The 26,120-nt window shown below is 47.7% G+C and overlaps 1 protein-coding gene across 1 annotated transcript in view; it reads left to right on the top strand.

The window, feature by feature from the left end:
- The window catches only part of rapsn (receptor-associated protein of the synapse, 43kD), a 185,031-nt gene that overhangs the window by 32,045 nt on the left and 126,866 nt on the right, over positions 1 to 26,120 (top strand). Inside the window, exon 2 of the mRNA XM_072518720.1 lies at positions 2,134 to 2,232. Within this exon, the coding sequence (XP_072374821.1) occupies positions 2,134 to 2,232 (99 nt within the window). The remainder of the gene's footprint in view (positions 1 to 2,133; positions 2,233 to 26,120) is intronic.

Here is a 26,120-nt window from a genome sequence, read left to right as displayed (position 1 = left end):
CCTACCCCTCACATAGTCATCATAGTCATTTATATAAATGACAAACAATAGGGGCCCAGCACAGATCCCTGTGGTACGCCACTGGACACTGACTTCCAGTCACTAAAGCAGTCGCCTATCATCACCCGCTGTCTCCTACCGCTAAGCCAATTATGAATCCACCTTAACAAATCAACCCGTATCCCAAGTGCCTTTGCCTTCTTAATAAGTCCCCCATGTGGGACCTTGTCAAAGGCTTTGCTGAAATCCATGTAAACTACATCAACTGCACTACCCTTATCTTGACACTTGGTTACATGTTCAAAAAAATCAATCAAATTTGTGAGGCATGACCTCCCTCTGACAAAGCCATGCTGACAATCCCTGATCAAACCTTGCCTCACCCAGTGGAGATAGATTTTCTCCTTCAGAGTCTTCTCCAGCTGTTTCCCAACCACTGACGTGAGACTCACTAGTCTGTAGTTCCCTGGCTTATTTCTACAACCTTTATTAAATAGTGGAACCACATTAGCTATTCTCCAGTCCTCTTCCACCTTCCCCATGGCCAGAGAGGAATTAAAAATTTGGGTCAGAGACCCGGCAATCTCCTCCCTCACCTCCTACAGCAGCCTGGGACACAATTCATCTGGACCTGGAGATTTGTCTGCTTTTCAGATCGCCATTACGTCCAATACCTTGTAACTTTCTATGACAATTTGCTCAAGAACCTCACAATCTCTCTCTCCGAGTTCCATAAATACTTCCTCATTCTCTGGGGTGAAGACAGATGTGAAATATTCGTTCAACACCCTACCAATGTCCCCTGGCTCTACCCACTGATTTCCCCCTTGGTCCTGAATGGGCCCTACTCTTTCCCTTGGTATCCTCTTCCCACTGATATACTTATAGATCATCTTGGGATTTTCCCTACATTTACCAGCCAGAGATTTTTCATATCCCTCTTCGCTTCCTAATTTATTTCTTAAGGTCCATCCTGCATTCTCTGTACTCCACTAATGCCTCTGCAGACTTGCTCCCCTTATACTTGTTAAAAGCTTCTCTTTTCCTTCTCATCATATCCGGAATGTTTCTGGTCATCCATGGTTCTCTGAGTTTGTTACACCTTCCTATTATGAGCCTGTACCCTCCCCATTTCAGCTTTGAATGCCCCCACGGCTCTTCTGTAGATTTTCCCATAATTTTCAGTCTACCTTGGCCAGATCTTGCCTTATTTTGTTAAAATCTACTGTCCCCCTATTTCGGGAATGTCAGGGAAATCGAGGCGATTGGGATGTTCGGGATGTTGGGGATAACGGGCATATGGGGGATGTCGGGGATATCGAGGATATTGTGGATGTCGGGGATAGAGGGTAGATTAGGATGTTGAAGATATTGGGCATATCGGGGATCTTGGAGAATCGGAGATTCTCCAGGATATCGGGGATGACAGGGTTATCGAAGATGTTCGGCTATTGGCGATGTTGGGGTATTGGTGATATCGGGGATGTTGGGGATATTGGGGATGTTGAGAATGTTGTAGATATCAGACATGTTGGGGATATCAGGGGATTTCGGGATATCGGGGATGTTAGGAATATCGGGGATATCGAGGGTGTTGGGGATGGAGAGAATGTTGGGGATGTAGGGGATATCGGGGATGTTTGGAAATCAGCGATGTTGGGAATGTCAGGAATTTTGGGGAAATTGGGGATCTCTGGGACTACGCCAATCTCAGATGGCTGGGATGTCAGGAATGTTGGGGATATTGGGGGTGTCAGCGATGTCGGGGATATGGGGAATATTGGAGATATCCGGGATATTGGAGATGTTCAGATATCGGTGATGTTGGGGCTATTGGGGATGTCAGGAATTTCGGGGATGTCGGGGATATTGGGACTGTTGGGAAAAATGGGGATCTCAGGGATCATGGAGATCTCGGATGTCCAGAATGTTGGGTATATCGGGAATGTCAGGTATATCAATGATGTCGGGGATATCGAGGATGTGGGGGATGTTGAGGATATTGGGATATCAAAAATGTCAGGGATATCGGGAATGTTGGGGATATTGGAATATGGGGGATGTCAGGAATGTTGGGGATATCGGGCTGGTGAATTTCAAAGTGAATATTCATGCTGTGTTTACTTCCCTTAGGAATCAATGAAGATCGCAATCCAACACCGGGACCGACCTCTGCAGGCTCTCTGCCTGCTCTGCTTTGCTGACATTCATCGACATCACACTGACGCTGTGGTAAGGTGGAGGGAACAGCAGCTGTGTCACATTGTTAGTAATCCTGAGGCCCTGGCTAATCTCTGTGGACATTGGTTCAAAACCCACCGGGGCGGCTGGTTTTTAATAAATGGTCTCTATAACTCTGCTGTCAGTAACAAAGAATTTAAAAAATTACAGCAGAGGAACAGGCCCTTCAACCCTCCAAGCCTGCACCGACTTAGATTTGAATTTCTGTGAGGCATGTGAGGGGGATGACAGGCTCAGCATTTACAGCACATTGCTAATTGCTGTTGCTGCCACTGAGCCTTTGCAGGTATATCCATCGAGTAACCCTTTCAGTGTCTTGACTCTATGATGCTTAAATGTTTGTGACTGGGAGGGGCATTTACTGGTGTTGGGTGGTCCCAAGCCCTGGCTGCAGGGGTCTACACGCTGAGTAGATGTTACAGCCAGTGGGTTTAACCTGGGGGAGGGGCTGAGGGGGGTGGGCTGAACCTGGAGGTGTAAGGGAGGGGGTAAACCTGGGGGTGGGAGGAGGGGCTGATTCTGGGGGTGTGGGAAGGATCAAAACCTAGGGGTGTGGGGTGAGGAGCTGAGGGGAAGGGACCGAGGGGGGATGGAATGAAGCGTGGGGAGAGTTAGACCTGGGACGTGAGGAGGGAACTGAAGGGAGGGGCAGGGGCGGAGTGGGGGCGGAGCTGGACCTACTGTATGTGTCTTATAAGTTCCTTCTGTATGTGTCTTACAAGTTCCTTCTGTATATGTATTATAAGTTATATGTTTTACTGTTGTAGTTCTAGCATCCCACCAGCAGGTGGTGCGAGTATGCAAGCACGTGACTCCAGACTCACCATGTGTTCCAGGACAAGTTGTGAGTAAGGAGTTTGCGGCAGGCTCATATTAGAGTAGTTCTGTGGCATCTTAGTGTAAGTTAGTGTTAGCCCATTATTTCCAACTGTATTAATCTTAGTAATAAGTGTTAGTAATAAATAGTTTTGTTGTTCTTTGGTAACACTACCACATCAAGATTCAACATCTGCCCAATCAAAGAACATTACATGGTACCGAGGAGTGGATGTCAAAAAGGAACAGTTAGGGAAAGTTAGGTAAGGTGAGAAGACACAAGAAAACAATCGGAGAAAATCGGCTGCAGAACAACATACTACCAGGACCGTTGAAGCGAGATGGAAGCATTGAAGGTTCAGATACATTAACGGTGTTCAAAAAGCATCTTGCCAAATACATGGATAGGATGGGTAGAGAGGGATATGGCACAGCAATTGCTGAGGGTTTTCACCAACCATGACCGGTACAGGTTTGGAGGGCGGAAGGGGCTGTTCCTGTGCTGTATTATTCTTTGTTATTTGTTCTTTGAAGAGTCCTAGCCAACTGCTCATGACTGAATGTAGATGTGAACTGGCATGCTTTCAAGCAACACTTCACTTTTTACATGCAGGCTCTTGGTCTCCAAGAAGCTTCAGACGAGTGAAAAATAGCACTCCTAATGATTCTGGGAGAGGGGCTGAGTCTGGAGGTGCAGTGGGAGAGAGACTGATTCTTGCCTCTTAGTGACTAAAGGTTAGATGGGGTTACTGGTTTAGCACAGTGGAGTGGGTCTCTGTAGGGTGCCATTTCAGAGGGTTTGTGCAGACTTGATGGGCCGAATGGTCACTTTCTGCACTGTAGTGATTCTATGATTCTATATTCAAACATGTCAGGCATCCCTGCTCACTTATCTACTTCCAGACACAAACATTCCAGGGATCCCTGCTCGCTGATCTACTTCCAGACACAAACATTCCAGGGATCCCTTGCTCGCTGATCTACTTCCAGACACAAACATTCCAGGGATCCCTGCTCCCTGATCTACTTCCAGACACAAACATTCCATGGATCCCTGCTCACTGATCTACTTGCAGACACAAACATTCCAGGGGTCCCTGCTCACTGATCTACTTCCAGACACAAACATTCCAGGGATCCCTGCTCCCTGATCTACTTCCAGACACAAACATTCCATGGATCCCTGCTCACTGATCTACTTCCAGACTCAGCCCTTTGTTTTTCCATGTCATGGGGACTGGTTTAGCACAGTGGGCTAAACAGCTGGCTTGTAATGCAGAACAAAGCCAGCAGCGCGGGTTCAATTCCCGTACCGGCCTCCCCGAACAGGCGCTGGAATGTGGTGACTAGGGGCTTTTCACAGTAACTTGTGACAATAAGCGATTATTATTATTATTATGTCCAATATTTATTTATGGCAGCTGAGGTCCAAGCTGTTGTGCCTCTGAGCTTGGTTTGTAGGTGTTGTCCATGTCTTGCTGCTGTAGAGCAGGGGGCTGGGGTCACACACCGGTACACACACAGCTTTGTATTTTCAGTTAGTTCGTTCACACTTGACAATTTTTGCATTCTGCATGTCTTGATGCACAAATCTCTCCTTCCAGCAGAGACACAGAAGTTTATGTAGATGGAAACACAGAAACATAGAAAATGGGAGCAGGAGGAGGCCATTTGGCCCTTTAAGCCTGCTCTGCCATTCATTATGATCATGGCTGATCATCCAACGCGTGCAGTCTACTGAGATCTGATCTGGCAGCACTGAGAGCTTCTCCATTTTGCTGGGTATGTGTTTGTTGTTCATGAGGGCTGTACTCTTTGTTGCAGTAACTGGCTCCATTTCAGTCCAACAGGCCTCAAACCAGTCAGCATTCCTCTTATCTCTTTTCCAGTATGCACTGAGTGCAGAGTTATAGATGGTGTTGTGTAGGTCTTCCCACTTTGATGCCACACTCTGGCCTTGGTTGCTATTGCGTGAAAGAGGATGTTGAGGAGATCCTGGGTCCTTTCCAGCTCAGTAGCACAGCAAGTGTTAGTCATTGAGTCACCGAGGCCTACAGAACAGAAAAGGCCCTTCGGCCCATCTCATCTGCGCCGGTCATAAACAACCACCTAACTATTCTGATTCCATTTTTTGGCACTTGGCCCATAGCCTTGTATGCCCTGGGATCGCAAATGCACATCTAAATACTTCCTGAATGTTATGAGGGTCTCTGCCTCCACCACCCTTTCGGGTAGTGAGTTCCAAAGTCCTCCACCCTCTGGGTGAAAACGATTTCGTCACATCCCCTCTAAACCTCCTGCCCCTTACCTTAAATCTATCCCGATGGTCATTGACCCCTCCACCAAGGGGGAAAGTTTCTTCCTGTTTATCCTATCCATGTCCCTCATAATTTTATCCACCTCAATCATGTCCCTCTCTGTCCCCTCTGCTCCAAGGAAACCAACCAGTCTATCTAATCTCGCTTCATGACTAAAACTCTCCGAGTCAATATCCTGGTAAATCTCCTCTGCACCCTTTCCAGTGTTATCACATCCCTCCTATAATGTGGATTCCAGAACTGCACACAATACTCTAGCTATGGCCTAACCAATGTTTTTGCAGTTCAAGCATACCCACCCTGCTGTAAAACTGTATGCCTCGGCTAATAAAAAGGGAAATATTATGGAATACTCTCCACTTGCCTGGACGAGTAAGCCCCAACAACACTGAAGAAGCTCGACACCATCCAGGACAAAGCAGCCTGCTTGATTGCTCTCCCTTGCACAAACATTCATATCGACAAACAATGACAGCTGTGTGTACAATCTACAAGATGCACTGTGGTAACTCACCAGGGTTCCTTAGTCAACACATTCCAAACCCGACCACTGCCATCTAGAGGGACAAGAGCAGCAGAAAACTTGTTGCTGGATCAAAATCAAGATACTCCCTCCCTATCAGCACAATGGATGTACCTACACCTCGGGGACTGCAGCAGTTCAAAAAGGCAGCTCACCACCACCTTCTCAAGGGCAATTAGGGATAGACAATAAATGCTGGTCTAACCAGCGACGCCCACATCCCGTAAGTTAATAATAAAAATGAGGGGCAAGATTCTCCGTTCCCCGACACCGATTTCGTAATCGGCGATCAGGCGGAGAATCCCTTTTAACGACGTAATAGGGGGCAGCACCTCTTTGATGCAGGTTTCTTGTGCTCCGCCCCCTCCAAATTGGCATAATTGTGGCATGCGCCGCACGCCTTTGGGCTGCCTCGGTGCATCAGCTGGAGACCCTCCCCCGATGGACCGAGTTCACGACGGCGCGGTTCACATCTGGTCCCAGCCCTGTGGGAACCCGGTGTGGCAGGTGCGGGAGCCGTGCTGCTGGCCGGGGGGGGGGATTATGTGAGGGCTGGGTGGACTGGTGGGGACAGCCAGGAGGTGTCCAGGGGGGCATTGTCTGGCAGGTCAGGTCTGCGCACAGCCAGTGTCATGTTTAACGTCGCGCCCGCTACAGGTCATCACCGTGCGCATGCGCGATCACGGACCCGACCATTCTCCAGCCGTTTATTTTGTGGAAGCGAGGGGTTTTACGTGGTGCAGCTGCTAGCCGCTCACCGGTCACAGCATCGATGAGGGGGCACCACCGATTCTTTCCGCGTATAACGCCACGGATCCTCCACACATCGGAGAATCTGGCCCACGGTCTTTATTCATTTGTAAAATTGCGTGAAGTGCTTTGGAAAGTCATCCAGAGAGTTTGGATCTCCAGCAGCATTCATTACTTTCCTATGACCATTTGTTATGGGCCAGGGTTTAGAGAACCTCAAAGTGCATCAGTGCATCATGGAGTTCACCTGACCCACAACGTTTTATAGATTGTGGTTGTGGGGAGCACACAGGCCTACTCTGCAGGTGTGATGCAACAGAAATCTACAGTACTTTTAAATTAAAACAATGTTTATTTATGAAACCAGTTAACACTTTATAAACCCACAGTAAACATCTTACCAACTATCAGCACCAATAAATCCCCCAAAGATTACAGTACTCTGTAAGTAACTCTTACTCTTTCCTTGCAACATCCATCAGAAAAAAGAACCCTTTTACAGAAAGACATCAGGTTTAACTTCACTACTGAGAACAGTTACCACTTTGAAATCACCAAATTAATATTCATGAGCTTGCAGAGATTCATACACATCTTGCTGTGACTGCAGCTTCTCCAAATCTAAAACAAAACTAAACAGAACAATAATATAAAACAGTGTACAAAAAACAATCGTTAGAGTGCAAGAAAACCAGCTCCCCTCCCACAATGGCCAGCCTAATTACCCTCCTAACCTACGTTACCCTAACCCCCCTCCCACCCACCCGCCCCCCTGCTGACGATTAATTTTCCGCGAAGAAGTCGATAAATGGTTGCCTTCTCCGGGCGAACCCTGACAGTGAGCCTCTCAAAGCGAACTTAATCTTCTCCAGACCGAGAAAGCTCGCCATATCTGATAGCCAGGCTTCTGACTTCGGATGTTTTGAGTCCCTCTATGCCAGCAGAATTCATCGCTGGGCTGCCAGGGAAGCAAAGTGTTAAATTCTGGTCGCCACACTACCAGAAGGATGTGGAGGCTTTAGAGAGGGTGCAGAAGAGATTTACCAGAATGTTGCCTGGTATGGAGGGCATTAGCTATGAGGAGCGGTTGAATAAACTCGGTTTGTTCTCACTGGAACGAAGGAGGTTGAAGGGCGACCTGATAGAGGTCTACAAAATTATGAGGGGCATAGACAGAGTGGCTAGTCAGAGGCTTTTCCCTGGGGTAGAGGGGTCAATTACTAGGGGGCATAGGTTTAAGGTGAGAGGGGCAAGGTTTAGAGTAGATCATTACAAAATGATCAGGGGGTTGGATAGGGTGGACAGTGAGAGCCTTCTCCCGCGGATGGAAATGGCTGGCACGAGGGGACATAACTTTAAACTGAGGGGTAATAGATATAGGACAGAGGTTAGAGGTAGGTTCTTTACGCAAAGAGTAGTGAGGCCGTGGAATGCCCTACCTGCTACAGTAGTGAACTCGCCAACATTGAGGGCATTTAAAAGTTTATTGGATAAACATATGGATGATAATGGCATAGTGTAGGTTAGATGGCTTTTGTTTCGGTGCAACATCGTGGGCCAAAGGGCCTGTACTGCGCTGTATTGTTCTATGTTCTATGTTCTATGTACGAGGCAAGTTTTTTACGCAGAGGGTAGTGGGTGCCTGGAACACGCTACCAGAGGAGGTGGTGGAAGCAGGGACGATAGTGACATTTAAGGGGCATCTTGACAAATACATGAATAGGATGTGAATAGAGGGATACGGACCCAGGAAGTGTAGAAGATTGTAGTTTAGTCGGGCAGCATGGTCGGCACGGGCTTGGAGGGCCGAAGGGCCTGTTCCTGTGCTGTACATTTCTTTGTTCTTTGTTCTTTGTTCAAAGGCCAAAACGTTAGCCTCTCTCCTCCTGGACTCCCGGGTCCTCCGAAACCCCCAAAATAGCCACCTCTGGACTCATCACCACCCTTGGCCTTGTTTTCAGTACCCGGGACATGACGTCCGCGAATCCCTGCCAGTACCCCCTGAGTTTGGACATGCCCAAAACATGTGGACGCGGTTTGCCGGCCCTCCCGAACATCTGGCGCATCTGTCCTCCAGTCCGAAAAATTTACTCATCCGGGCCACTGTCATATGGGCCCAGTGGACGACCTTAAATTGAATCAGGCTGAGCCTAGCGCGTGTTGCGGTCGCGTTTACCCTGCTCAACGCCTCCGCCCATAGGCCCTCTTCTATCTCACCTCCGAGCTCCTCCTCCCACTTAAGCTTCAGCTCCTCGGTCTGTGACTCCTCCGCTTCCATAAGTACTTCATATATATCCGAGACCCTCCCCTCCCCCACCCATCCACTGGACTCTACCCTGTCCTGGATCCCGCTGAGTGGCAGGTGTGGGAAGGACGGAATCTGTCTGCATAGAAAGTCCCGCACCTGCAGGTACCTGAACTCATCCCCTCTGGCCAGCCCAAATTTCTCCTCTAACCTGCTCGGGAAGCTCCCTTCCAAGAACAAATCCCCCATCCTCTCAATCCCAGCCCTCCGCCATGCTCGGAACCCACCATCCATATTCCCCGGGACAAACTGGTGATTGTCGCAAATTGGGGACCAAACCGATGCTCCCATTCCCCCCACGTGCCTTCTCCATTGGCCCCAGATCCGCAAAGTCGCCACCACTATGGGGCTGGTGGAGTACTGTGCCGACGGGAGCGGCAGGGGTGCCGTAACCAGGGCTGCTCAACTGTTCCCCCTGCACGAAGCGGCCTCCATTCTTCCCCAAACCGACCCCGCACCCACCATCCACTTCCTTATCATAGCTATGTTGGCCGCCCAGTAGTAATTACTGAAGTTTGGCAGCGCTAGCCCCCCTTCCCCTCGGTTCCTCTCGAGCATCACCCTCTTCACCCGCGGGGACTTTCCCACCCACACAAATCCCATAATCATTTTATTAACCTTCTTGAAAAAAGACCGCGGAATGAAAATGGGGAGACACTGGAAAACGAGCTGGAATCTCGTGAGGATCGGCATTTTAACCATCTGCACGCTCCCCGCTGGTGTCAGTGGGAGCACATTCCACCTCCGGAACTCAGCCCTCATTGTCTCCACCAACCGAGACAAGTTCAACGTGTGCAAGCGGCCCAGTCCCGCCCCACCTGTATCCCTAAGTATCTAAAACTGTCCCCCACTAACCTGAACGACAGCCCCCTCAACCTACCCTCCTGGCCCGTCGCCTGGACTACAAACAACTCACTCTTTGCCATGTTCAGTTTGTACCCCGGAACCGGCCAAATTTCTTTAGGATTCCCATGATTTCATCCATCCCAGCCACTGGATCCGTGATGTATAAGAGCAGGTCGTCGGCGTACAATGAAACTCTGTGTTCCACCCCCCCTCTACCAACCCCTTCCAGCCCCTTGAAGCTCTTAGGGCAATTGGGGAGAGGGGACAGAGGGGACACCACTGCCTTGTCCCACGGTACAGTCTGAAATAGTCAGATCATAGAATCATAGAAGTTTACAGCATGGAAACAGGCCCTTCGGCCCAACCAGTCCATGCCGCCCAGTTTTTACCATTAAGCTAGTCCCAGTTGCCCGCACTTGGCCCATAACCCTCTATACCCATCTTACCCATGTAACTATCTAATTGCTTTTTAAAAGACACAATTGTACCCGCCTCTACTACTACCTCTGGCAGCACATTCCAGACACTCACTACCCTCTGAGTGAAGAAATTGCCCCTCTGGGCCCTTCTGAATCTCTCCCCTCTCACCTTAAACCTATGCCCTCTAGTTTTAGACTCCCCTACCTTTGGGAAAAGATGTTGACTATCTACCTTATCCATGCCCCTCATTATTTTATAGACCTCTATAAGTTCACCCCTAAGCCCCCTACGCTCCTGGGAAAAAAGTCCCAGTCTATCCAGCCTCTCCTTATAACTCGAACCATGAAGTCCCGGTAACATCCTAGTAAATCTTTTCTGCACTCTTTCTAGTTTAATAATATCCTTTCTATAATAGGGTGACCAGAACTGCACACAGTATTCCAAGTGTGGCCGTACCAATGTCTTGTACAACTTCAACAAGACGTCCCAACTCCTGTATTCAATGTTCTGACCAATGAAACCAAGCATGCCGAATGCCTTCTTCACCACCCTGTCCACCTGCGACTCCACCTTCAAGGAGCTATGAACCTGTACTCCTAGATCTCTTTGTTCTATAACTCTCCCCAACGCCATACCATTAACTGAGTAGGTCCTGGCCTGATTCGATCTGCCAAAATGCATCACCTCACATTTATCTAAATTAAACTCCATCTGCCATTCGTCGGCCCACTGGCCTAATTGATCAAGATCCTGTTGCAATCCTAGATAACCTTCTTCACTATCCACTGTGCCACCAATCTTGGTGTCATCTGCAAACTTACTAACCATGCCTCCTAAATTCTCATTCAAATCATTAATATAAATCACAAATAACAGTGGACCCAGCACCGATCCCTGAGGCACACTACTGGTCACAGGCCTCCAATTTGAAAAACAACCCTCTACAACCACCCTCTCTGTCTTCTGTCGTCCAGCCAATTTTGAATCCAATTGGCAACCTCACCCTGAATCCCGTGAGCTTTAACCTTCTGCAACAACCTACCATGCGGTACCTTGTCAAAGGCTTTGCTAAAGTCCATGTAGACAACGTCTACTGCACTGCCCTCATCTACCTTCTTGGTCACCCCCTCAAAAAACTCAATCAAATTTGTGAGACATGATTTTCCACGCACAAAGCCATGCTGACTGCCCCGAATCAGTCCTTGCCTCTCTAAATGCTTGTAGATCCTGTCTCTCAGAATACCTTCTAGCAACTTACCTACTACCGACGTTAGGCTCACAGGTCTGTAGTTCCCAGGCTTTTCCCTGCTGCCCTTCTTAAACAAGGGCACAACATTCACCACTCTCCAATCTTCAGGCACCTCACCTGTGGCTGCCGATGATTCAAATATCTCTGTTAGGGGACCCGCAATTTCCTCCCTAGCCTCCCTCAACATCCTGGGATACATTTCATCAGGTCCCGGGGATTTATCTACCTTGATGCGCTTTAAGACTTCCAGCACCTCCTCCTCTGTAATATGCACACTTCTCAAGACATCACTATTTATTTCCCTTCGTTTCCTAACATCCATGCCTTTCTCCACCGTGAATACCGATGAGAAATATTCATTCAGGATCTCACCCAACTCTTGTGGCTCTGCACCTAGATGTCCTTGTTGATCCTTAAGAGGCCCTACTCTGTCCCTAGTTACTCTTTTTCCCTTTATGTATCTGTAGAAGCTCTTTGGATTCTCCTTTGCATTATTTGCCAAAGCAATTTCATGTCCCCTTTTTGCCCTCCTGATTTCCCTCTTAACTCTATTTCGACAATCTCTATACTCTTCAAGGGATCCACTTGATCCCAGTTGTTTATGTACGTCATATGCCTCCTTCTTTTTTTTGACCAGAGTCTCAATATCTCGAGTCATCCAGGGTTCCCTACTTCTACCAGCCTTGCCCTTCACTCTAAAGGGAATGTGCTTACCCTGAACCCTGGTTAACACATTTTTAAAAGCCTCCCATTTACCAGCCGTCCCTTTGCCTGCCAACAGTCTCCCCCAATCTACCTCTGAAAGTTCCTGTCTGATACCATCAAAATTGGCCTTGCCCCAATTAAGAATTTTAACTCTTGGGCCAGACCTATCATTCTCCATAGCTATCTTAAAACTAATGGAGTTATGGTCACTTGTCCCAAAGTGATCCCTCACTAACACTTCTGTCACTTGCCCTTCCTTATTTCCCAAGACGAGGTCAAGTTTTGCCCCCTCTCTAGTCGGTCCATCCACATACTGAATGAGAAATTCCTCCTGAATACACTCAACAAATTTCCCTCCATCCAAGCCCCTAATGCTATGGCTGTCCCAGTCAATGTTGGGAAAGTTAAAGCCCCCTACTATTACCGCCCTATTATTCTTGCAGCTATCTGTAATCTCCTTACATATTTGCTCCTCAATTTCCCGCTGACTATTTGGGGGCCTGTAGTACAGTCCTATCAAGGTGATCTCTCCCTTCTTATTTTTCAGTTCCACCCATATAGACTCAGTGGGCGAACCCTCGGATATATCCCCTCTAAGTACTGCCGTGATGTTCTCCCTAATCAAAAACGCCACTCCCCCTCCTCTCTTACCTCCTGTTCTATCCTTTCTATAGCATCTGTACCCCGGAACATTGAGCTGCCAGTCCTGCCCCTCCCTTAGCCATGTTTCAGTCATAGCTATAATATCCCAGTCCCATGTGCCCATCCATGCCCTGAGTTCATCCGCTTTGCCCGTCAGGCCCCTTGCATTGAAATAAATGCAGTTTAATGTAGACTTTCCTTGCTCCCTGCCCTGCTTTCTCTGGCCATGCTTTACACACTCTCCCTTCCTGCCTTTTGTTTCCGTCCCCACTGACTTCCTACATCGGTTCCCATCCCCCTGCCACATTAGTTTAAACCCTCCCCAACTGCACTAGCAAACACCCCCCCGAGAACATTGGTTCCGGTCCCACCCAGATGCAGACCGTCCGATTTGTACAGGTCCCACCTCCCCCAGAACCGGTCCCAATGTCCCAGGAATTTGAAACCCTCCCTCTTGCACCATCTCTCAAGCCACGTATTCATCCTAGCTATCCTGTCATTCCTACTCTGACTATCACGTGGCACTGGTAGCAATCTTGAGATTACTACCTTTGAGGTCCTACTTTTTAGTTTAACTCCTAACTCCCTAAATTCAGCTTGTAGGACCTCATCCCGTTTTTTACCTATATCGTTGGTGCCTATATGCACCACGACAGCTGGCTGTTCACCCTCCCCCTCCAGAATGCCCTGCAGCCGCTCCGAGACATCCTTGACCCTTGCACCAGGGAGGCAACATACCAACCTGGATTCTCGTTTGCGTCCGCAGAAACGCCTGTCTATTCCCCTTACAATTGAATCCCCTATCACTATAGCTCTGCCACTCTTTTTCCCGCCCTTCTGTGCAGCAGAGCCAGCCACGGTGCCATGAACCTGGCTGCTGCCACCTTCCCCTGGTGAACCATCTCCCCCAACAGTTTCCAAAACGGTAAATCTGTTTTGGAGGGAGATGACCGCAGGGGATCCCTGCACTGCCTTCCTACTCTTCCTCTGTCTGTTGGTCACCCATTCCCTATCTGCCTCAGTAATTTTAATCTGCGGTGTGACCAACTCACTGAATGTGCTATCCACAGCTTCCACAGCATCGCGGATGCTCCAAAGTGAATCCATCCGCAGCTCCAGAGCCGTCAAGTGGTCTAACAGGAGCTGCAGTTGGACACACTTCTTGCAGATGAAGGAGTCAGGGACACCAGAAGGGTCCCTGACTTGCCACATCTCACAAGAGGAGCATGACACGGGTCTGAGCTCTCCTGCCACGACTTAAACCTGAAGTTAAATTTGAACTACACTACACAGCTAAGTGAAAGTCAAAGAGAGAAAAATCACTTACCAGTCACAAGCCAATCACTTACCTGCTGGCTGTGATGTAATTGCTCCCGAGACTCCCTCACAGGTCTGCTTCTCTGCACCTCCTTAAGATGAGCACCAAATTCCCTTAACTAGTTAATTAATTTACTTAATTTAAGTGTCGTTCTGTTCGCCCTCACACTCGCTCCCGAAGCCTGGTACAACAGTCTGACCCAGTCGATAAAGCCCTCCCCGAACCCAAAACGTCCCAGCACCTCCCGTAGATAGTCCCACTCAACCCGGTCGAAAGCCTTCTCAACTTCCTCTACCCCGTTACTCTCCGGGGGCATCATAATCGCATTCAGCAGCCTTCTTAGGTTGGCCACCAGCTGCCTGCCCTTGACGAACCCGGTTTGATCTTCCATAATGACGTCTGGCACACAGTCCACAATCCTAGCAGCCAAGAGCTTGGCCAGAATTTTAGCATCTACGTTGAGCAGAGAGATCGGCCTATAGGACCCACATGCCTCCGGGTCTTTGTCCCGTTTCAATGTCAGGGAGATGGTGGCCTGTGACATCATTGGGGATAACACCCCTCTGTCTCTTGCCTCATTAAAAACCCTAGCCAGGACCGGCCCCACTATCTCGGAGAACTTTTTGTAAAACTCCACCGGATACCTATCCGGCCCCGGGGCTTTACCCGATTGCATGGCCCTCAAGCCCACCAATATTTCTTCAGTCCTGATCTGGGCCCCCAACCCGTCTACCAATCCCCTGCCCACTTTTGGAAAGGTCAGTTCATCCAGAAAGCGTCTCATCCCCTCCCGCCCTGGGGGTGGGGGGTCCGAGAAGTATAGCTTCCTACCAAGTCCCGCCCCCCCGCCTGGTCGACTACCTTCCCTATTTCCCTGGCCGCTTCCCTCTTCCTCAGTTGCTGTGCCAGCATTCTACTGGCTTTCTCCCCGTGCTTGTAAATCGCACCCCTCGCCTTCCTAAGCTGCTCCACAGCCTTACCTGTGGACAACACCCCAAACTCATTCTGTAGCCTTCGTCGTTCCCTTAATAGCTCTGCCCCTGGGGTCTCCGCGTATCTCCTGTCAGTCTGTATGATCTCCCTTACCAGTCGGTCCATTTCTGCCCTGTCCGTCCTGTCCCTATGTGTTCTGATCGAGATCAGCTCCCCTCTCACCACCACCTTCAGCGCTTCCCAGAGCACCGCCGCTGAGACTTCCCCTGTGTCATTGACCTGCAGGTAGTTTTGCGTACATTTCCTCACCCTCTCACACACCGCCTCGTCCGCCAACAGACCGACCTCCAGCCTCCATTGAGGACGCTGAAAACTTTCCTTACAGACCTGCAGATCAACCCAGTGCGGGGCATGGTCCGAAATAGCGATCGCCGAATATTCTACGTCTGTCACCCCCGCTAACAAATCCCTGTTCATGATGAAAAAATCAATTCGGGAATACACCTTATAGACATGTGAATAAAACGAAAACTCCCTCCCGAGTGGAAGACCTGGCTAATCCCCTTCCTCAATCTGACCTGGTCAGCTACTTTCAGATGAGTCTCCTGAAGTATTATCACGTCCGCTTTCAGCGCCCTCAGATGCGCGAACATATGCACCATCTTTACCGGCCCATTTAACACTCTAATGTTCCAGGTGATCAGCCTGGTTAAGGGACACCGTGCCCCACCCCCTGCCGATCAGCCATCCCTTTCTTGAGGCCGCCCCCAGCCCCTGTGTCGTGCTTCCCCTGACCTGCCTCCTGGCAGCCCCCACCTCCGACCTCCTCCATGATCCCGCACCTAAGTCCCTCCCTCGTCAGCAGAACAACTACCCGTCCTCCCCCCCTAGCAACAACACCCTGTAACCTAACCCCTGCCATAAACTAACTAAATACACCCCCCCCCAACCTGGCTTCCGTAGACCAGCTCACCCAGCTAGCCTGGTGACTCTCGACTCCGGCGCCAGCAAGTCTCCCACCTATTGTTCCCTCTGACCCATCCCCCCCGCCCATCAACACCTCTTCCCCAAACCAGCCATCCTTGAGCAATTGCTCTGAAAAGAAACAAACAAACCGAGAAACAAAGAGATCCCCAACGCTAATGCAAATCAAATAAAACAGAATAAGTAATAGGCACTTCCAACCCCCCCGATCCGAACACAAAACCTCCCCAGCACTACATACCTTAATCTCCCTCTTTTATCCCAACAAAAACTCATGTACAGGAGGGAAACAGAAAAACCAGGAAGAAAAAAAAGAAAAACACATAGCACCAGAAAAATGTGTAAACATCGCTCAGTGTCTTATTAAACCAAGTCCAAAAAGTCCTCATTTCGGCACCAGCCCTTCTCTCTTGGCGAGATCCATCGCATCCTCGGGCTCCTCGAAGTAATGGTGCCATCCCTCGTGTGTGAGCCACAGGCGTGCTGGATACAGCAGCCCAAACGTCACCTGCTTCTTAAACAGAATCTCTGTGACTTGCCTGTAGCCTGCCCTTCTTCTGGCCACCTCCACACTCAGGTCCTGGTAGATGTGCAAGACACTGTTATTCCAATGGCAGCTCCGCGTGCACTTGGCCCACTGTAGCACCCGCTCCTTGTCCAGGAACCTGTGAAACCGGACCACCATCGCTTGGGGGTGGCCCCCGCTCGCGGCTGCCTCGTCAGCGCCCTGTCCACCTCCATCGAGCGCAAGAAGACATCATCTCCCAACAGCTTCTTCAACATGCCCGCCACATACGCTGTGGCATCCTCTCCCTCAGCCCCCTCCGGGAGACCCAACGATTCTCAAATTCTGCCAACGAGACCTATTTTCCAGGTCCTCCACCTTTTCCAGGAGCCTTTTTGCTGGTCCTTCAGCCTCTCCACCTCCGCCTCCACCACCGTTTGGTGATCCTCCTGCTCCTCCAGCGCCTTTTTCAGCTTCTGGATTGTATGATCCTGGGCATCCAGCCTATGCTCAAGGCTCTCGATAGACTTCTGAATGGGGTCTAAACAGTCCTGCTTCAAAGCAGTAAAGCCCTCTTGGATGACCTTCAACAGATGCTCCGTTGTTGCATCTGGGGTCAGGACATCGGCCATATTGTCCTCAGAAGCAGCTTCTACACTGCCCTTGTTTGCCCACTTCTTCAACTGTTTGCGATTCTTTGCGCTTCTTAATTCCATACACCTGTGTCTGGAGTCAGTGCCTGAGTGCTTATGCCTTCCGAACTAGCACTCAAAAGTACAAAAACGTCGGGGATAAAAGTCCAAAAGTCCGACCGGATCGGGAGCCACCAAATGAACGACTTGCTCCTCCATAGCCGCCACCGGAAGCCCTAACCACCCATTTCTTAAAGGTACACCCACTACAGCTATTTTATAAACCCCCATTTCTTAAAGGTACTCTCACATGACACCTCCCCCCAAGAAAAAAAAACAACCCATCAACTTCAAGATGGTTTCATTTTTCACCTTTAAGAAATATGGACAATAATATACGTTTTTTTTAATCAAAACAAAACACGCAATACATTGAATAATAACATAGTCCATTTTTGTTCTTCTTCCCCCAACTGGAATCCTTCTCTTTTTAAAAAAAAGTATTTTTATTAAGGTTTTGCAGAATTTTTCATAATAAAACAGTAGTAACAATAATAACAAAACAAACTAGAGTGAACATTAACATCGTGCAAAAAGAGAATATACAAAACCAATTAAATAGACATTACCTCACGCGACTCAGTCTTCCCACACCATCCCAATGAAGCACTCCCCACCCCCCCTTCTCGATTGACAGTCTCTTTGTACAAGAAGGTCTCTGCACAATCTAACCATTTCTCTACGCCTCATCATTTCTCTTTAAAGTCAGATACTTTAGTTCAATCTGATCACAGAGTCCCTTGTAATTCTCCAACACGGGAGCATTGGTTATCACAGCTATCAGGCAGTCAAATACCTGTTGAAACTCCGCTGTCCACTGAAATTTTCGACATTTCTTCAGCAAATCCATCAGTGCAGCAATCACGCTACTAAAATTTTACACAAATGTTCGATCAAATCCACTCATGCCAAGAAAACACATTATTTCCCTCCGTGTCGAGGGTATTGGAAACTCCTCAGTAACTGTTGTTTTCACATCCCGTGTGACCATTCGACCTTGTCCGATTGTATGGCCAAGGAAAGTGACTTGGGCTTTTCCAAATTCACATTTGGCTAGGTTTACCACCAAACCCGCCTCCTGATGTTGATCGAATAACTCCATCAGATGTTTTAAATGTTCTTCCCATGTCTGGCTGAAAATTATCAAATCGTCGATGTATGACGCACAATTGGATAATCCTGAAACGACTTTGTTAGTTTACCGTTGAAATGTGGCTGGGGTGTTTTTCATGCCAAATGGCATAACTTTGAATTGGTATATACCATCTGGAGTCACAAAAGCTGAGATCTCCTTCACCCTTTCGGATAAAGGTACCTGCCAGTAACCTTTCAGTAAATCCAGTTTGGAAATAAAATCTGATTGTCCCACTTTCTCAATGCAATCCTCCAAATATGGGATAGGATAAGAGTCCGTTCTTGTAACTGCATTAACCTTTCTATAGTGCACACACAACCGTTGGGTACCGTCTGGTTTAGGTACCATCACTATGGATGAGTTCCATTGGCTGCAACCCACTTCAATTATACCATTTTTAAGCATACTTTCAATCTCTTTGTTAATATGTGCCAATTTTAAAGGGTTAAGTCTATATGGATGTTGTTTGATTGGAACAGCATTTCCCACATCAACATCATGTATAGCCATTTTAGTGCTTCCCAACTTATCTCCACAAACTTGCCCATGTGATATCAATAACTCTTTCAGGTCAGTCCGTTTTTCCTCTGGAAGGTAACTCAACAATTTATCCCAATTTTTAAGAACATCCACATTTTCCAATTTAATTTGAGGTATGTCAAGTTCACAATCATCTGGATTTGGTTTGTCACTTTGAGTTAGAATCAGTAAAACCTCCTTCTTTTGCTCTACTTCCCTTTCAAAGTACCTTTTAAGCATATTCACATGACACACTCGATGAGTTTTCCTTCTATCTGGCGTTCTTAACACACAATTCACCTCACTTAATTTCCTTTCAATCTGATAAGGTCCACAAAACCTTGTTTTTAAAGGTTCACCTACCACTGGTAACAATACTAAAACTTTATCTCCACTGGCAAAACTACGAACTTTTGATTTCTTGTCCGCTAACCGTTTCATCATGTTGTGCAATTTTTAAATGTTGTCGAGCCAATTCACCTGCTTTATTTAATCATTCCCTAAAATTTGACACGTAATCCAATAATGTAAGTTCCGATTTCTCACTCACCAATTTTTTCCTTAATCAATTTAAGTGGTCCTCTTACCTCATGACCAAAAATTAATTCAAAAGGACTGAATTTGGTTGACGCATTAGGTGCATCCCTAATTGCAAACAGTACGAATGGAATTCCTTTCACCCAATCCTCTGGATAATCATGACAATAAGCCCTCAACATTGTCTTTAATGTCTGATGCCACCTGTCTAACGCTCCCTGTGATTCTGGATGGTACGCAGTTGATTTAAATTGTTTTATTCCTAAGCTATCCATAACTTCTTTGAATAACCTTGAGGTAAAATTCGATCCTTGATCCAATTGTATTTCTGTGGGTAGTCCATATCTAGTAAAGAATTTAAGTAACTCCTCCACAGTCTTTTTAGCTGTGATATTACGTACTGCAATGGCCTCTGGAAACCTAGTAGACACATCCATTATAGTCAAAAGATATTGATTCACACTTTTTGTTTTAGGAAGCGGTCCTACACAATCAATTAGGACCCAGGAAAAAGGTTCCTCAAATGCTGGAATAGGTATGAAGGGCACTGGTTTTATCACTGCTTGAGGTTTCCCTATCACTTGACAGGTGTGACATGATCAACATAATTTAACTACAATCTTATGTAGTCCAGGCCAATAAAAATATTTTTATATTTTAGCTTGACTTTTCCTTACTCCCAAATGACCTCCCACTGGTACCTCATGTGCAACTCGCAACCCCGCCTTTCTATACCCTACCGGCAATACCACTTGATGAACTTCTGCCCATTTTTCATCCGCCTGCATATGTAAAGGTCTCCATTTTCTCATCAAGAAATAATTTTTACATCAATAACACTCTGGTATACACTCAGATTCCTCTTCTGTGTATGCTTTCTGATACATCCGTTTTATTTCTACATCTTTCTGTTGTAACTCCGCCAATTTTCCTGAACTAAAAATATCTGCCTCATCCTCCACCTGTTCTTGTTCTTTTTCAACCATCTGATCAAACATAGTTTCTGATAATTGCACTTCAACTTTATCTTCACTCTTTGATTTCTCCTCTTGTCTTAACCTCTGACTTTGCGACCTTGTTACTACACAATCCGAAAAAATTTCAGGATATTCATCCCTCAACACTTTCAGTTGTCTGATTTTCCACTGGCTTATCAACCGCAGTAGGCATCGCTCCCACCTGCGATCCAGCTATATCATTACCCAAGATAAACTGTATTCCTGGACAAGATAGTTTCTCTATTACTCCTACTACCACTTCACCACTCTTCACTGCACTTTCCAACATAGAACATGGAACATAGAACAATACAGCGCAGTACAGACCCTTCGGCCCACGATGTTGCACCGAAACAAAAGCCATCTAACCTACACTATGCCATTATCATCCATATGTTTATCCAATAAACTTTTAAATGCCCTCAATGTTGGCGAGTTCACTACTGTAGCAGGTAGGGCATTCCACGGCCTCACTACTCTTTGCGTAAAGAACCTACCTCTGACCTCTGTCCTATATCTATTACCCCTCAGTTTAAAACTATGTCCCCTCGTGCCAGCCATTTCCATCCGCGGGAGAAGGCTCTCACTGTCCACCCTATCTAACCCCCTGATCATTTTGTATGCCTCTATTAAGTCTCCTCTTAATCTTCTTCTCTCCAACGAAAACAACCTCAAGTCCATCAGCCTTTCCTCATAAGATTTTCCCTCCATACAAGGCAACATCCTGGTAAATCTCCTCTGCACCCGCTCCAAAGCCTCCACGTCCTTCCTATAATGCGGTGACCAGAACTGTACGCAATACTCCAAATGCGGCCGTACCAGAGTTCTGTACAGCTGCAACATGACCTCCTGACTCCGGAACTCAATCCCTCTACCAATAAAGGCCAAACTCCATAGGCCTTCTTCACAACCCTATCAACCTGGGTGGCAACTTTCAGGGATCTATGTACATGGACACCTAGATCCCTCTGCTCATCCACACTTCCAAGAACTTTACCATTAGCCAAATATTCCGCATTCCTGTTATTCCTTCCAAAGTGAATCACCTCACACTTCTCTACATTAAACTCCATTTGCCACCTCTCAGCCCAGCTCTGCAGCTTATCAATATCCCTCTGTAACCTGCTACATCCTTCCACACTATCGACAAAACCACCGACTTTAGCATCGTCTGCAAATTTACTCACCCACCCTTCTGTGCCTTCCTCTAGGTCATTGATAAAAATGACAAACAGCAACGGCCCCAGAACAGATCCTTGTGGTACTCCACTTGTAACTGAACTCCATTCTGAACATTTCCCATCAACCACCACCCTCTGTCTTCTTTCAGCTAGCCAATTTCTGATCCACATCTCTAAATCACCCTCAATCCCCAGCCTCCGTATTTTCTGCAATAGCCTACCGTGGGGAACCTTATCAAACGCTTTGCTGAAATCCATATACAGCACATCAACTGCTCTACCCTCGTCTACCTGTTCAGTCACCTTCTCAAAGAACTCAATAAGGTTTGTGAGGCATGACCTACCCTTCACAAAGCCATGCTGACTATCCCTGATCATATTATTCCTATCTAGATGATTATAAATCTTGTCTCTTATAATCCCCTCCAAGACTTTACCCACTACAGACATGAGGCTCACCGGTCTATAGTTGCCGGGGTTGTCTCTGCTCCCCTTTTTGAACAAAGGGACCACATTTGCTATCCTCCAGTCCTCTGGCACTATTCCTGTAGCCAATGATGACATAAAAATCAAAGCCAATGGTCCAGCAATCTCTTCCCTGGCCTCCCAGAGAATCCTAGGATAAATCCCATCAGGACCCGGGGACTTATATATTTTCAGCCTGTCCAGAATTGCCAACACCTCTTCCCTACGTACCTCAATGCCATCTATTCTATTAGCCTGGGTCTCAGCATTCTCCTCCACAACATTATCTTTTTCCTGAGTGAATACTGACGAAAAATATTCATTTAGTATCTCGCCTATCTCTTCAGACTCCACACACAACTTCCCATCCCTGTCCTTGACTGGTCCTACTCTTTCCCTAGTCATTCGCTTATTCCTGACATACCTATAGAAAGCTTTTGGGTTTTCCTTGATCCTACCTGCCAAATACTTCTCATGTCCCCTCCTTGCTCGTCTTAGCTCTCTCTTTAGATCCTTCCTCGCTACCTTGTAACTATCCATCGCCCCAACTGAAACTTCACACCTCATCTTCACATAGGCCTCCTTCTTCCTCTTAACAAGAGATTCCACTTCTTTGGTAAACCACGGTTCCCTCGCTCGACGCCTTCCTCCCTGCCTGACCAGTACATACTTATCAAGAACACGCAGTAGCTGATCCTTGAACAAGCCCCACTTATCCAGTGTGCCCAACACTTGCAGCCTACTTCTCCACCTTATCCCCCCCCAAGTCACGTCTAATGGCATCATAATTGCCCTTCCCCCAGCTATAACTCTTGCCCTGCGGTGTATACTTATCCCTTTCCATCATTAACGTAAACGTCACCGAATTGTGGTCACTGTCCCCAAAATGCTCTCCTACCTCCAAATCCAACACCTGGCCTGGTTCATTACCCAAAACCAAATCCAACGTGGCCTCGCCTCTTGTTGGCCTGTCAACATATTGTGTCAGGAAACCCTCCTGCACACACTGTACAACAAACGACCCATCTAATGTACTCGAACTATATCTTTTCCAGTCAATATTTGGAAAGTTAAAGTCTCCCATAATAACTACCCTGTTACTTTCGCTCTTATCCAGGATCATCCTCGCCATCCTTTCCTCTACATCCCTAGAACTATTTGGAGGCCTATAGAAGACTCCCAACAGTGTGACCTCTCCTTTCATGTTTCTAACCTCAGCCCATACTACCTCGGAAGATGAGTCCCCATCTAGCATCTTCTCAGCCACCATAATACTGCTCTTGACTAGCAGCGCCACACCTCCCCCTCTTTTGCCTCCTTCTCTGAGCTTACTAAAACACCTAAACCCCGGAACCTGCAACATCCATTCCTGTCCCTGCTCTATCCATGTCTCCGAATTGGCCACAACATCGAAGTCCCAGGTACCAACCCATGCTGCCAGTTCCCCTACCTTGTTTCGTATACTCCTGGCATTGAAGTAGACACACTTCAAACCACCTACCTGAACACTGGTCCCCTCCTGCGACGTCAAATCTGTGCTCCTGACCTCTATACTCTCATTCTCCCTTACCCTAAAACTACAATCCAGGTTCCCATGCCCCTGCTGCATTAGTTTAAACCCCCCCAAAGAGCACTAACAAATCTCCCCCCCCAGGATATTTGTACCCCTCAGGTTCAGATGTAGACCATCCTGTCTGTAGAGGTCCCACCTTCCCCAGAAAGAGCCCCAGTTATCCAGAAATCTGAATCCCTCCCGCCTACCTTACCTTATATAATGGAACACTACTCTTCTCACCCTGAATTCCACATGTTACGACCTTTTCTGGCAACATTCTTCCCAAACTACGTAACTCCTCATCTCTTACCATTAAAGATTGACTAGCTCCCGTATCTCTTAAAATTCTTACCTGCTCCTTCTGGTACACGAGTAAACTTTACCCACACAAGTAAATTCTTTAAAGACATCTGGCACCTTCTTTTCAATCACCTCTTGATCAGGCTGTGCAACCTTTTGCACCTCCATCGCTTCACTTGGCTTTCCTTTACCACTTTAACAAACCCCACTGTCTTATCCTGTTTTACCACATCAGCCTTCCCATTGTTTTTCTTCAACCACCAACACTGACTTTACATGGCCTAGTTTATTACGTGAAAACATTTGAAACTTTTCATTTCTTTTCCACTGTTATAACCTGCCTGCTTACCATTGGCTGGGGACTAATGACAATCCCACAATCCTGTGGGAGTATGAGCTTCCCCAATGAGGGGGGGGGGGGGGGTGCGGAGAAACCATTAGTAAACTCCAAGTATGAATAAAGCTGGCCAGTTTAGGAACCAGCAGGAAGGAGTGTGCAGCAAGGGAAGTTGCTGCTGCTGTTATACATATATGTTATTGTAAATAAATGTTGTTACTTTGTATCCTTAAAACTCGTGCTGGATTCTTCGTGGCCCTCACAAAACTGGCGACGAGGGTTAAAGTAAATAGCTGTCTACACTGCTGAAGCCACCTCCCTGGATTTTTGTTGGATACAGGTTGGAAATTGTTTTCTATTATACCATGCCTCTGTACGGACATTTGGATGTTTCTGATGCTGCGCTGGAAAGCTGGAACCAGTACGCACAGCAGATGCATTACTATTTCCGGGCAAACAATATCACCGAAAACGAGCGCCAGGTGGTCATATTGCCTACCGCCTGTGGCCCGCATACGTTTGGGGTGATTAGGAGCCTTACGTACCCAGCTGCGCCGGACACCAAAACGTTGATAGGGTTGTGAAGAAGGCCTATGGAGTGTTGGCCTTTATTGGTCGAGGGATTGAGTTCCTGAGTCATGAGGTCATGTTGCAGCTGTACAAAACTCTGGTACGGCCGCATTTGGAGTATTGCGTACAGTTCTGGTCACCGCATTATAGGAAGGACGTGGAGGCTTTGGAGCGGGTGCAGAGGGGATTTACCAGGATGTTGCCTGGTATGGAGGGAAAATCTTATGAGGAAAGGCTGATGGACTTGAGGTTGTTTTCGTTGGAGAGAAGAAGGTTAAGAGGAGACTTAATAGAGGCATACAAAATGATCAGGGAGTTAGATAGGGTGGACAGTGAGAGCCTTCTCCCGCGGATGGAAATGGCTGGCACGAGGGGACATAGCTTTAAACTGAGGGGTAGTAGATATAGGACGGAGGTCAGAGGTAGGTTCTTTATGCAAAGAGTGGTGAGGCCGTGGAATGCCCTACCGGCAACAGTAGTGAACTCGCCAACATTGAGGGCATTTAAAGGTTTATTGGATAAGCATATGGATGATAATGGCATAGTGTAGGTTAGATGGCTTTTGTTTCGGTGCAACATCGTGGGCCGAAGGGCCTGTACTGCGCTGTATTGTTCTATGTTCTATATGTTCTATGTTTGATGAACTTGTGAATATAGTGGGGCAACATTTTAACCCAACCCTGTCCACGATAGTCCAGCGTTACCGGTTTAATACCGCTGAGAGGATCCCTGGAGAATCCCTAGCCTATTTTCTATCCAGGCTACGCAGGATTGCGGAGTACTGTGACTATGGTGAGACCTTGTCAGAAATGTTACGCGACCGTTTGGTTTGCGGTATTAACAATGCGGCCACCCAGAGAAAGTTGTTAGCTGAGCCAACATTGACTTTTCAACGGGCAATTCAAATAGTATTGTCCCGAGAGATCGCAGAACGAGGAGTGCAGGAGCTACAGGGAATGGAAGTGCATGCCTTGGGGCGCAACCCCTTCCGTCCGTAAACGTGCCCCCGCACTCCTGCGGTACCTTGGGCGAGGCGACGTCCGGACCGACGCCAGTGGCCGTCGGACATTCCTCCCCAAAGGGAGCCTTCTCCAGAACCAATGGATGAGGAGCCATGTCCGTGTCAAACTTGTAGGCGCCGACCCCGTCGCGGACGCCGGTCCTGTGGGCGCCAGAGGCGCCGTCGTTCCGACCGAAACTGGGACCAGCCCAGGGGCCGTAACTGGGACCAGCCCAGGGGCCGTACCTTCCATGTGGATGAACCTGAGGACGTGGA

Source organism: Scyliorhinus torazame, chromosome 10, assembly GCF_047496885.1.
Source record: "Scyliorhinus torazame isolate Kashiwa2021f chromosome 10, sScyTor2.1, whole genome shotgun sequence".
NCBI classification, from domain to species: Eukaryota; Metazoa; Chordata; class Chondrichthyes; order Carcharhiniformes; family Scyliorhinidae; genus Scyliorhinus; species Scyliorhinus torazame.
Note: the sequence above shows the minus strand (reverse complement) of the source record. Positions and strands in the feature narration are given on the sequence as shown.